The 13,002-nt window shown below is 41.0% G+C and overlaps 1 protein-coding gene across 1 annotated transcript in view; it reads left to right on the forward strand.

The window, feature by feature from the left end:
- The window catches only part of Snw1 (SNW domain containing 1), a 33,246-nt gene extending 20,349 nt beyond the window's left edge, over positions 1–12,897 (forward strand). The window contains exons 7-14 of the mRNA XM_048449311.3: positions 298–367; positions 860–925; positions 2,638–2,754; positions 5,238–5,379; positions 8,428–8,524; positions 9,914–10,031; positions 12,264–12,427; positions 12,508–12,897. Of these exons, the coding sequence (XP_048305268.1) occupies positions 298–367; positions 860–925; positions 2,638–2,754; positions 5,238–5,379; positions 8,428–8,524; positions 9,914–10,031; positions 12,264–12,427; positions 12,508–12,706 (973 nt within the window). The 3' untranslated portion in view covers positions 12,707–12,897. The remainder of the gene's footprint in view (positions 1–297; positions 368–859; positions 926–2,637; positions 2,755–5,237; positions 5,380–8,427; positions 8,525–9,913; positions 10,032–12,263; positions 12,428–12,507) is intronic.
- The last annotated feature ends 105 nt before the right edge of the window (positions 12,898–13,002 follow it).

Raw genomic sequence — 13,002 nt, forward strand, 5'->3', positions numbered from 1 at the left:
GCTCACTTGTCTAGGTTGTGTTACCTAGGTGATGGGGTTGTACAGTTCATGTTTAACTCACTGTGTATCAGTTACATCAAGCCATGAGTGTGTTGCCCTGTGCAGTGGTAACAGTGTGATGTGAATGGTGACAGTGGCCACATTTTATTAGCTGTCAAAACCAAGCATGAGGTGTCCCACGAGCATTCATCACAACAAAAACTTGAAATGAGAAAGGGAGGCTTAGGACCTGATGACCAAAAAGCAATTGGGGACTTTATGCTCTGATTATTTGTTTTTCTTTGCTATATTCTTTAGGATTAATAAGAAAATTCCTCGGGGACCACCGTCTCCTCCTGCGCCTGTGATGCATTCTCCTAGTCGGAAGGTAGTCCTCATGATTTTTTTTTTAATTTTATAAAGAGCCCTTCTGCCTATGGGTACATATCACCATGATGGTTAAACTTTGTTTTACAAGATCAAATATGGACCCAGTTAGGACTGCAGAATAGTGTGCTTATGAGAGTGTTTGTAAATACTTGCTGTTTTACCGCCAGTCACTTGGCCTCTGCTCTCAGTGGACAGGATCTGCCTAGCATGCAGAAGTATGGGATTTCATCTGAAAGCAGCTGCATTGTCCCGCCCCTCCGAGTCAGGCACTTTGAAGTATGGAAGAATACTGCCCAGCATTTTAGTGATCTGAAATCTCCATCTTTCACGTTAGCTTTCCGTGTGGCTAGAGTCCACTACACGGAACAGTGCGCACTGCTACCAGAGGCGTTTCTGCAGCTGTCTGTTCATGTGTCGGGGCCTGTAGGGGTGGATCTTTTTGGTTTTAGAGTGAGACTGTAATAACAGCTCTCCCTCACCTGTATTCCAGATGACTGTAAAGGAACAGCAAGAGTGGAAGATCCCCCCATGTATTTCCAACTGGAAGAACGCAAAGGTGAGTTGTTTTGTCACTGGGTCTCTTAGGGTCTCGTGGGAATTGTTCAGGAAGGAGCCACCTGGGATTTTCCTTGAAACTTTACTGCCTCACTTAGCTAAACACCCACAATAAGAAGGTGACACCTGCTGCAAACAAAGCTCAGTGGAAGAGCATACAGTCAGCATGTGACACCCGGTCGGATGTTCAGTTACACTGGGCACTTGAATGATATGTGAATCTCTTGGGAGTATTCTAGCTATAAGAAGCACATGTAGAAGGAAAAATAAGAGCAAAATACCCTATTTATTAAAGATATAATTCTTCATGATGGTCAAATCTCTAGATTAGAATTATTTTCAGAAAAAATTAAACCATTCTCATTGTTCACATGAGAAAGGAGAACAGTGAGTGGGGTTTTCTCTGCCCTAAGTTCCGGTTATTCTTGTGTGTAGCGTTGGTGTTCACTGTGTTGCCAGGCATGTGATGCATGTGTGTATTGCATGCTTGTGATCCCTGCACACATGAAACTGAAGCAGGAGGATAACAAGTTGAAGGCTACTCTGGGCTACATCACAAGATCCTGTCTAAAAGAGCCCTAAAAGTACAGCCTATTTATGGCAGAGCTTGATGGCTTCCTTGAGTTAGAGACAGGCAAGTCTCTGTAGACTTGAGGTCAACCTGGTCTAATAGTGAGTTCCAGGACAGTCAGGGCAAGCAAAATTTCTAAGTATCTCAGCCAACTGCCAGCTTCTCCGGAAGTTAGTAAGAATCTATAAAATATGGGATCCATTTCCTAATTCTTACTCTTTATAGGCTTGGAGTTCAGTTCATGATTCACTTTATGGGTGAAAGCAGCAACTTTAAGCCATGAGTTTAATACAAAATCACGTATTCATCCTTCATTGGAATGGCTATTGGACCATCTTACTTGGGATTCATATCTGTGTATCCCCGTGACGTGTTGAGATAATTCAGAAACACTGTGTGACTTTCTTGCCATTTGTGGATTCTTTGTAGATGGGAGCTTTTTTATGATTTTGGTTTGGTCTTACTCTTTAGCCTAGAACTTGCTACGTGATCCAGGCTGGTCCTGAAGTTATAATCCTACTGCTTCAGTCTCTCAAGTGGGTTGTAGACATGAACCCCCACACCCGGCCAGCACTGTTTTATGTTAGGAGACAATGAACGTAAGATTAGTGTTTAGGAGAAGAGTTAGAATTCGGGGGGGGGGGGGGGCGCGGGAAACAGGCCTGAAAGTCTCATGCATGATCGGCATATTCTCTGGGTTACAGTGGTTTGTGTGCGTTCTTACGACTGCTGGTTTTACTCTTTCACCGGCTATTTGACTGTGGGGCAGTGATTTTCTTTTTACCGTGATCCACAGTTATTAACAGTCACTGTTTTTAAGCTTGGAATCTTGCATCATCCTGGTGGGTTCCAGTCTTTGATCACCCACTTCCTGACTCTGAACTCAGTGCCATCACTCAGCACTCTAACCCGTCTTCCTCTGTGGGGAGGAGAGCGCTATGTTACCAGCCTTGTGAAGTCACTAGGATGATTAGACAGTGGACTTTCCATGCAACATACCCACTGTTAGTTGTTTTCCATAATTGGGTGAGAAGTGTGGAAAATAGAAATTTGAGTGGCTCTCAAATTGGGCATGCACTAGGCTAATGTTAGGTGGTGACTGTCACCTCGCTGAGCTAACTCACCTTCTGCTTTCTCTTCAGGGTTATACAATTCCTCTGGATAAGCGGCTGGCTGCTGATGGAAGAGGACTTCAAACTGTGCACATAAATGAAAATTTTGCCAAACTGGCTGAAGCTCTATACATTGCTGATCGGAAGGTTGGTCATTTACAGTTTTTGCTGAATGTTCTTTCGTTTGTGAGCCCATACTTGTGTGCCTCAGGTACCAGAGAGACTAACGTGTGTGCGCTGATGACAGCAGGCACCAGTGGCAGCTCTGTTCAGAGCCGCACCTATCAGTGGTGATCCCTGCTCTTTCACCGGCATGCCAGAGTAATGGTTTTCTGGGCTGACCTCATTTTGTTGAGACTGCTGGGTACTGTTGTACCTCGCATAATTTTCTTCTATTTTAGATGTAGGCAATCCCCAAAAGAACAGTTGTAGAGGAAGATAGGTAAACATTCTGATTAAATGCTATGTAAAGTAGCATTGATGGTATTAACTATTGATATTACAAATAAGTGCTGTGTTAATATCTACACGTACAGACAAATAAGTGGGTTCTTGTTTTTTTGTTTGTTTTTTACTAAAGTCTTAAAGATGTAGGCTAAGGTTTTGTCTTCAGATGAAGTCCTTAATTTTCGTAGATTTTGGTTTCTTGAGACAGGATCTGAGTTTCAAGCTCATGCTTTGCTGGAACTCATTACAATCCTTCTGCCTCAGCCTCCTGAGTTCTAGATTGCAGGTATGCACTACCCTGTCCTGTAGTAAGGAGCTGCGGGCAGGCCTGCTTTTCATCCTGCCCAGCTCCTGCATGGCTAGCTTAGTCCCAGAAATAACAACAAATAAATTGTATTCATTTAAACATTGCCTGGCCCATTATCTTTAGAGAGTTAGTTACTGACTAACTCTCATATCTTGATATTAACCCATTTCTAATAATCTCGTGGTAGCACCACGAGGTAGTGGCTTACCGGAAAAGATTTAGCGTGTCTGACCTGGTGGCTGGCTCCATGGCATCTGGCTCATTGCCCTCTTTCCAGCATTTTGTTCTGTTTACTCCGCCTACCTAATTTTCTGTCCTATCAAGGGACCAAGGCAGTCTCTTTATTGACCAATGAAAATAACATAATAGACAGATAACCCTCCTCCATCATTTCCCCTTTTTTTGTTTAAACAAAAAAGAAAGGCTTTTATTTTAACATAGTAAAATTACATATAACAAAACACTTACCAAGCAAGAATTACAGTCATAATATTTATAACTATATCTTTATCATAATAATGGAAAACTATAGCTACGACTATCCATTCTTTAACTCCATCAAAGACTCCAGAAGGATATATTACCTAAGTAAACAAGAAGTAAGCAACTTCCAAAACTCTAGAAATGACAGAGACATCTCGCTGCCTGAACAGTCACCCAAAGTTCCTCTGTATCGTTGGGGCACCCATCTTCGGCCTTCAGGCCCATAATATCCAGAGACATTTCCATGAAGCAGGAAATTTCAAAGGCAATTTAGTCATTATCTGCTGTGTCCTGTAGTATGTCTCGCAGACTCTTTCATGAATCAGGAACCCCGAAAGATCATCTCACCCTTAGGCAAGTTCAGCAGTCCTCTCTCTGCGGGTTCTCTGTGTCCAGTTTATATAACAGTCCAGGCAAGAGCAGTTTCTTGCCCAAATGGCTAACCAACTCCATAAGGAGCCTCTTCGATGCCCATCTTCCTCTTGAAGTAGATTGGTGCTGCCAGGAGCAGACGTGTCTCACTGTCATGAAAAGTCCTAAGTTATTAAAACATTAAATGCCATGTTCTGTAGTCTTTGAAAGATATGAATGTCTATCTGAAATATATCTGTGCACTTTTAGAAAATCAGACTAACATTACTACAAGCTTGACTATTATCGATATTATCCATTAACAACCTATATTTTCTAATTATACATTACATTTTTAAAATGAACTACACAATCACAATACATCAGTCAAGATCAGAAATATATATACATATAACCAAATTGACCTTAAAATCCATACCAATGAAATTATTCATATCTATATCATATCCCCCTTTAAATGTAAAAGAACATTTATAAACAATATTTGGGAATATGGATGTCCAACTATTTTTATTTACCTATTTGCTTACATTTTGAGACTGGATCTCATTTTGGTTCTTCTGTTTTGTTTTTGAGATGGGGTCTCTCTACATAGCCCTGGCTGTGTTAGAACTCACTGTATAGACCAGGCTGGCTTCAAACTCAAGAGACCCACATGCCTCTGCCCAAGTGTTGGGATTAATGACGTGTACCACCCCGCTCAGCGGATGTCAGTCTTGTTTTGAACTTGTGGACTCAGATGATCTTTCTGCTGGGATTACTGGTGCTCACTATTATGCTGAGCCCGAATTTTATTTTTAGATTGTTTATCTGAGAAAGCATTAGTAATGTGCTTGACTTATAAAGTCAAATGGCGTCACTGTAGTTGTGGCCATCAAAACATTGTGGCAGAGACACAAGGCCAGCCTTCCAGAATCTTAGTCTTCCAGCAGCGACACCCAGCAGACTTGAGGAAGGCGGTGTGGATACAGCTGTATTTACCCTGCAGTGTGCTCCACTTCACATCTCACCTCCTTAACAGGCTCGTGAAGCTGTGGAAATGCGGGCCCAAGTGGAGAGAAAGATGGCTCAGAAAGAAAAGGAGAAGCATGAAGAGAAACTTAGAGAAATGGCCCAGAAAGCCAGAGAGAGGAGAGCTGGGATCAAAACCCACGTGGAAAAAGGTATAACAGTCTCGTTTGGGGATTTACTTGGTGAGAGATACAGATCTCATTTGAGAATGTCTCCATGGAGGATGGGAGGAGCTGTTTTATAGTGGGTATGCATAAGAAAATTTAAAATTTAGATATTTCAGAAAAGTATACAAGTGCGGTGTGACCTCTTTCTTATTAAGCTGAACTAGAAACAAATGAAATACATATTTGAAATGGGTCTTCCATGTGGAAGTATACGAGAAATTCTTAGTCTTGATCAATTTACAGTTGGTCGTCTGTATCCCTAGGATCCTCAGCCACAGACTGAACTAGTTGTGAATTGAAAGTATTGAGTTGGGCAGTTGGCATCTTTACCCAAATTGTGCAGACTTCTTCTTCTAGAAAATAAGCCTGTAAAGGTCTTGAACATTCACCCATCCAAGTACACATGAGGTATGGGTCCAGGAACCAATCTCTATAGGATATTGAGAGACAATTATACTTTTTTTAAAAATGTTTTTAGCATAGCCTGGCTGTCCTGGAACTTCATATATAGACCAGGCAGGCCTCAAAGAGATCTGCCGGGTGCTGGGATTAAAGGTGTGGGCCATACACCAAACCTGATAATTACACCTTTAAATTTATGTTTATGCTATTGATAGGTTTCATCAACTTTTAATCCCATTGTGGTTTTCTTAAAATTTAGAAAGAAAAAGTAAATTCCCAACTAAGTCAATTTGTCAACATTGTAAAATAATCTGGAGTTTTGCTAATTTGTAGATTAATGTATCGTCCGGTCATTAAAATTGCCAGTGTTCTCTGCCTGGCTTTATATAATAATTGACATTAGTGTATCAAGTCTATTCTGAGAGGAAAGATGAATTTGTAATTCTTTGTTACTCCTTGAGACATAGTTTCTCTATGTAGTCCTGACTGTCCTAGAACTGGCTCTGTAGCCTTGAACTCAGAGATCTGCCTGCCTCTGCCTCCCAAATGCTGAGATTAAAGGAATGTGCCACTCTAGACCTAGAGAACTATGTGAATTCATAATTCTAATTAGGAAAACTGTGAATTTTTTTTTAAGACAAGCCTGTAGGACTTGGTTCATTCCAAGCACCTGGTGTGTGAAATCTTTTTTTAGAAACAGATCTTCAGCTAGATGGTAGAACACCGTAAGATACAACAGTCAGCATCAGTAAACATAGAAAGATAAGGAAAAGTCATCTTAACCTTGAGGGGGCATACTTGTAATCCTGGCACATGGGAGTTGAAGAAGGGAGGGTTGCAGATTCCTGACAGACAGAATTGGTCTTCATGGTGTTCCATCCTGAATACATAAGAATTTGTCTCAGAAAATCAGGAGAGAAAGGAGAGCAGGTTTATTTTTATTGTTGTCTTACCTGAAAAAAAAAATTAGGTTTTTTTCTAATCACATGGTAGTACACCTCTGCTCCCAGCACTGAAGATGCTGAGACAGGAGGATGGAAAGTTTGAGGGCAGCCAGAGCTGCACAGTAAGAGCCTATGTCAAAAAGCCAGTCCCAGAACTTTGAAGACAGAAGCAGGCAGATCTCTGAGTTTGAGGCCAGCCTCCTCTGCAAATTGAGTTCCAGGTCTGCCAGAGCTACACAGAGAAATCCAGTATCAAACAAACAAAACCAGCAAATGAAGTTAATCATGTGTATAATATAATGGATGAAAGAAACTAAAACATGAGGGATATAAAAGTGCCAGAAGAAAAGGGTTGAATAAGCCTTACTTCTAAAATGCTAACATTCGTACAAAAACTTGGAAATAAACCGTGTGGCTATCTTGGAGAAGAACATTCTGAATGGAAAGATAAATGACTACAGGGGCCCTGAGTTTAGCCCAGGATAGCCGATTCTATAATTAGGAGAGAGTCAATAGTTGGGGATCCAATCGAAAAGCAGAAGGTCAACTCCACAACAGTCCTGCTGCTGTCACACCAGTGGGCTCATCTTGCCAGACAGGTCACTATTGTAATGTGCAGGGTCCAGCATTTGGATAAGATCACTGGTGGCTTTTGGAGGACTATGAAAGCTGGCCAGCAATTTTTTAAAATTTTTTTTAAAGTCTCTTTGCTTAGAACTCACATCTAATGAGCTAGGCCGGCTGGCCAGCAGGCTCCAGCAAGACATGGTTCTTTTTTTTTTTTCCCCATTTGCTTAAAAGACTTGATATGGTGTGCCTGGATACATGTTGGGGTGTGTGTATGTGCTTGTGCACATGCATATTACATGCTCATATGGACACAAAAGGTTGATATTGTCATTGTTCAGTCCACTACTCTCTACTATTTAGTTGAACCAAAAGCTCACCAGTTGGCTGACTAGGTGAGTCTCAGACAGACAGACAGACAGACACACACCCCTGGCTGCTAGAGATGCAGGCTCAGCTCCTCCTCATTCTTAAACAGCAGACACTTTACCAGCGGAGCCATTGTCGCAGCTCTTTCCCTTTTCCATGGCCATTCTCAAGGAGGAACTGAAAGCAGTATGTGATGAACTCCCACCTCTCTTCCCCTAGATGTTGTGCTGCATTTAAAAAACAGAATGCTGGACAGTGGTGGTGCACGCCTTTAATCCCAGCACTCGGGAGGCAGAGGCAGGCGAGTCTCTGTTCGAGACCAGCCTGGGCTACAGGAGAGCCATGGCCACACAGAGAAACCTTGTCTCAAAAAGACAATTAGCAGTACTGGATTTTCTTCTTCACCTGTGTGCTCACCGCCACCTCAGTCCACCTTTCTCCTTAGGTGCATTTCAAGTAAATTGAAGGCAGCTGACTTAGGAGTCCACAGTCCACAAACTAATTGGATATAAATTGACTACAAGTAACCTTAAAAAGCTGAGTGTGACTAAAAAGTAGTGGTCATGCATACCTGTAATCCCAGAAACAGGGAGGTGGGGATAGGAAGATCCAGAATTCAAGGCTAGCCTTGGCTATATAGTAATAACCTGTCTCAAAAAATAGAAAAGTATGACATTTTCTATGTTAAAGAGCCTCTTGTGCAAAATATGAATTGCTAATGCAGTGATGTAATTTTCAACTGTGTCCGCAGAGGATGGAGAAGCACGCGAAAGGGATGAAATTCGTCATGACAGGCGGAAAGAGAGACAGCATGACCGGAACCTTTCCAGGGCAGCCCCTGATAAGAGGTAGGTCGCTGCTTGGCATAATTACAAGTTAAGGGAAAGGGCATTTTTGTGCCTAAGTTCTTGAGCTTGTTAATAAATTAACAAATAACTTTGTCTTTACAGAATTGACTCTCCCTAGAAGGCAACCTGCTCTCCCATCGCCTTGTAGACTAATATTTAGTGTGGAGAATGGTGAGGATAAGGAAAGGGAATCCAGATCAAAAAGAGAGAATGGAATTATTTAGGTGTATGCTTTTCCTCCTCAAGTGGTGGGATAAGCTGGCTGTGTGCCTGTGTTGGATAGAAAGCCAGCCGTCATAGACTTAGTGCAGCCTTTCTTTGCCAACTACTGTGCCCAGTACAGTAGGAAGGAGAGCAAGTTTTGAAAGAAGATTCTGGACTCCTATGAGTAGTTTATTTTAAAATTCTGAAGAGTTTTATAAAAATGGGGAAAATTTACAAAAATAAAGTGGAACTTAATACATTTATAGGGACATAAAATAGGAATCAGAGAAGTTTGGGATTCACCAGTAGCTGAGAACTTTTGTTGTTTTAGAGTCCAGAATATGCTATGCTGAAAAGGAGGAATTCGGGGTTCAGGCTGAAGGCAAATGTGAAACATTTTCTTCCTATATGAGCAGTTTTCCATGCCCTGGTTATCCTAGGAGTTCATATCGTAAATCCTCTCTGTCAGGTGGTTCCTTGTTTAATTGGCATATTTCTTCTCTCTGGATAAGTTCAGTCGGGGAAGCAGAAATTGAAGCCATGTAGAAGAGAAAGGAATGAGAGAAGTATCAACATCGTCAGTGTTGGAGACTAGCTACATTGTTAAAGGACAGTGGCTCTGTACAGAAATAGGGCTCTTCAAACCAGTAAAGTGGCTGTGAGAATTGAGGATACAGAAAAGTGTGAACTAGTAATTGGGTGAAAATAAAATTGTCTACAGAAATATTTTAAGGCATGAGCTTCTTGTAAAGTGGTGACAGTTACCATGGTTTCATTCAGATGTCGATTGCATTTATACCAAAACAGCAGAGGAATTAATGTAATTTCAGAAGCCATACAGAGTAATCTAGTCACTGACATGTTTTCCTCAGGATGGTAGTAGGGTAAAAATTACTACTTATAGGTCAGAGCTGAGTGTGAGCTGCTGCAGAGGACTGCTGGTATGTGGTGCATCCAGTTCTTGTGTATTCCTCTGCTGGTAGGCCCTGAGTGGAGACTCCTGCCTGCCTTCTCCAGTCATGCATCCGAAGTCTGTGAGAGCTGCTGTTGTAATTGTGCATTAGACAGAAACGTAGCATATTTATTTCCTTTGCTTCTGAGAGTGGTTGTATTTATATTGCATATATCCATCTTGTCTGTAAAATGTGCTCATGTGTGTAAAATGTGATTGTATATTTGAAATAGGTCAAAACTACAGAGAAATGAAAATCGAGATATCAGTGAAGTCATTGCTCTTGGTGTGCCCAATCCTCGAACTTCCAATGAAGTTCAGTATGACCAGAGGCTCTTCAATCAAACCAAGGTATGAGGAACTCAGAAAACGGCTTTATCTTGTATGTTGGTAAGGATGTCTTTTCTCGGGGTAAAGTACATACTTTGGATTTGCAGTAGCCAAGGTTATGCCAGAGTGATGACAGGAAAAATTGGAAGTTGCGAGTTTTCCTTAAAGACAAAAATGAAAGTTGGTCATGGTGGCCCACGCCTTTATTACACTTGGACACTTTATTACACTTTATTACACTGGACAGGAAAGTAGAGTTCAAGGTCAGCCTGAACCTGGAACACTGGTGATGGTGATTTCTGACAATTGGCTGTGATCTGAAGCACTAGTAGGCAGTGAAAGAAACCAGAAGGTGAAACTGGACACTACTGTGTCCACATCTTTTTTTGTTTGTTTGTTTTTGAGACAGGGTTTCTCTGTATAGCCCAGGCTATCCTAGAATTCGCTCTGTAGACCAAGCTGACCTCAAACTCAGAGATCTACCTACCTCTGCTTCTTAGTGCTGGGATTAAAGGTGTGCACCACCCCCTGGTTTATCTGTTATTCAAAGCATCTGGTTTCCTATAAAAGCAACTCTTGGGTAATTTGTGGTGTGGTTTTTGTTTTGTTTTGTAGCCTTTCAATTTGAAAGCTTTTTAAACTGAAACTTCAGAGCTGGGGACAGAGCTCATTTAGTAGAGTGCTTGCTTAGCATGCCTGAATCACTGGGTTTGATCCCCAATATGACATAAACCAGGTGTGGCAGGTATGTCTGTAATGCTAGCATTTGCAAAGTAGAGGCAGGAAGATCGGGAGTTCAAGGTCAGCCTGAGGTGCATGGGACCCTGTTTCCAAAAATAAAAAAAAGCTATGGAACTGTATTATTGAAGTAGTAGACTGTCAGGAAATCACATTTCTAGTATTGGTTGTAATTAACCAGCCTAGAACAATTTAATCATCTACTGCCGATTAATAACTTCCCTGAGACCAAAGATTCTTTGCCTCTGCCCTCAAAGAAAGAACCCTTCTGTTGAGTATGCACACATACAGTACAGCTCTTCTAGGGATAAAATTGTGATTTGATGGTTTTAGAAGATATAAAAATAGCATTTGATTAAGCTCTTCTGAGTAAGTCAATTTTTTGATATTTATATTCCTGACATTGTTCTAAATCTATTTATCTCAGTCCTTTAAAACACTTCGGTGGGGGATGGGTGTGAAGCCATATTTTTCTTGTCTTTATTTTTCCACTTTCATTTGTATGCTTGTTTGCGTGCTAGGCGCATGTGTGTACGTGCATGTAAGGTCAGAGGTTGATGATTGTCCATTATTAATCTTCCTCCCATCTTATTCTCTTATTCCCTCCCACTTTATTCTCTGAAGCTGAGATCTGCTGTTCGTGTCTCCAGAGGGTGGGGTTACAGGCAAGCTACAATGCCCACCTGTTGTATTCATAGGTTCTAGGGATCCAAACTTAACTCCTAAGTCCTCGTGGCTTATGGAGAAAACACTAACACTGAGCCACCTCACCAGCCCCCCATTATTTACGTTTCATAGGTAATTGAGGCAGGGGTCAGTAATTGATAGAACTGAGGTTTCAACCTTGAATGCTTTGATTCCAAAGCTTTTTCCTAAACCTCTGTAATTTAAGGGGTTAAAAGTTTTTTTCTTATAACCTTAAGCTTAAAGCTTTTCAAAGTTGGGTGAAAATTAAAATTTTCATTGAGAGCCTAATTGTTTTGTGCTTTGGTAGGGATGTTCTCAGGCAGATAAAGTTACATTTATCAGCATTACTATTGAGTACCTATAGGATAATCCTTCTACTTTAATGACATTGTTAGTCAGGTTTTAAAAATTGGTTTTGGAGAATTTCATATAACTAGTTTTAACATACATACATAGAATAAATATATTAAACATGTTTTAACATACTCATTTCCTCCCTTCAGCTCCTCACAGATCCACCCTACCTTCTCTACACACCCAGCTTTGTGTCCTTATTTTTTTGTCTGAGACAGGATCTTTTACATAGCTCTAGCTATCCTAGGACTTGATATATAGACCACAGGCAGATTAATCAAACTTATTAATGAATACTTTATTTAATATTAAGTCTCTAGGTAAGACTCAAATGTGTATGAACAAGTTTATATATTTTTAAATGTTGCAGTATTTTTTGAAAATTGTCTTTAAACATGGAAGTGTTAATTCGTCACAAGTATTCAGATTCAGCTTTGGATACATTTGTATTTACTGTCTTTTATTTTTCCACAGGGTATGGACAGTGGATTTGCAGGTGGAGAAGATGAAATTTATAATGTTTATGATCAGGCCTGGAGAGGTGGTAAAGATATGGCTCAAAGTATCTACAGGCCTAGTAAAAATCTGGACAAGGATATGTATGGTGATGACCTGGAAACCAGGATAAAGACCAACAGGTACCAAGACAGACTGCTGATTGTCCTGTTTACACCGGTAAAACAAAGGTAGCACATGACCTCTTCTCTTTTTCCCCTAGATTTGTTCCTGATAAGGAGTTTTCTGGTTCAGACCGTAGACAGAGAAACCGAGAGGGACCGGTTCAGTTTGAGGAAGATCCTTTTGGTTTGGACAAATTTTTGGAAGAAGCCAAACAGCATGGTGGTTCTAAAAGACCTTCTGATAGTAGTCGCCCTAAGGAGCACGAGCACGAAGGCAAGAAGCGGAGGAAGGAGTAGATAGGATCCTCTCCTGAAAGCCAGTGGACTGTTGAGACCCCGATGATGCAGATCATTGGGAAACCCTTTGTAAACCATCAGGATAAAAACCAAATCTGGGCAGGAGAGCCCAGCACTACTTTTTACTCCAGGAAATGGGGGAGGGGGGTTGGATATTCTACTTTGGATTAGTTTTTTTTTTTTTTTTTTTTTTTAAAGAATGGGCTATGTTTGTGCTTCTCCCATCGTGCAGCACTTATAGGAAATACTGCCTGCCCCACAGAATTAAGACCACTTCTTGTATGTGACATTTACTA

Source organism: Myodes glareolus, chromosome 11 (assembly GCF_982192425.1).
Source record: "Myodes glareolus chromosome 11, mMyoGla1.1, whole genome shotgun sequence".
NCBI classification, from domain to species: Eukaryota; Metazoa; Chordata; class Mammalia; order Rodentia; family Cricetidae; genus Myodes; species Myodes glareolus.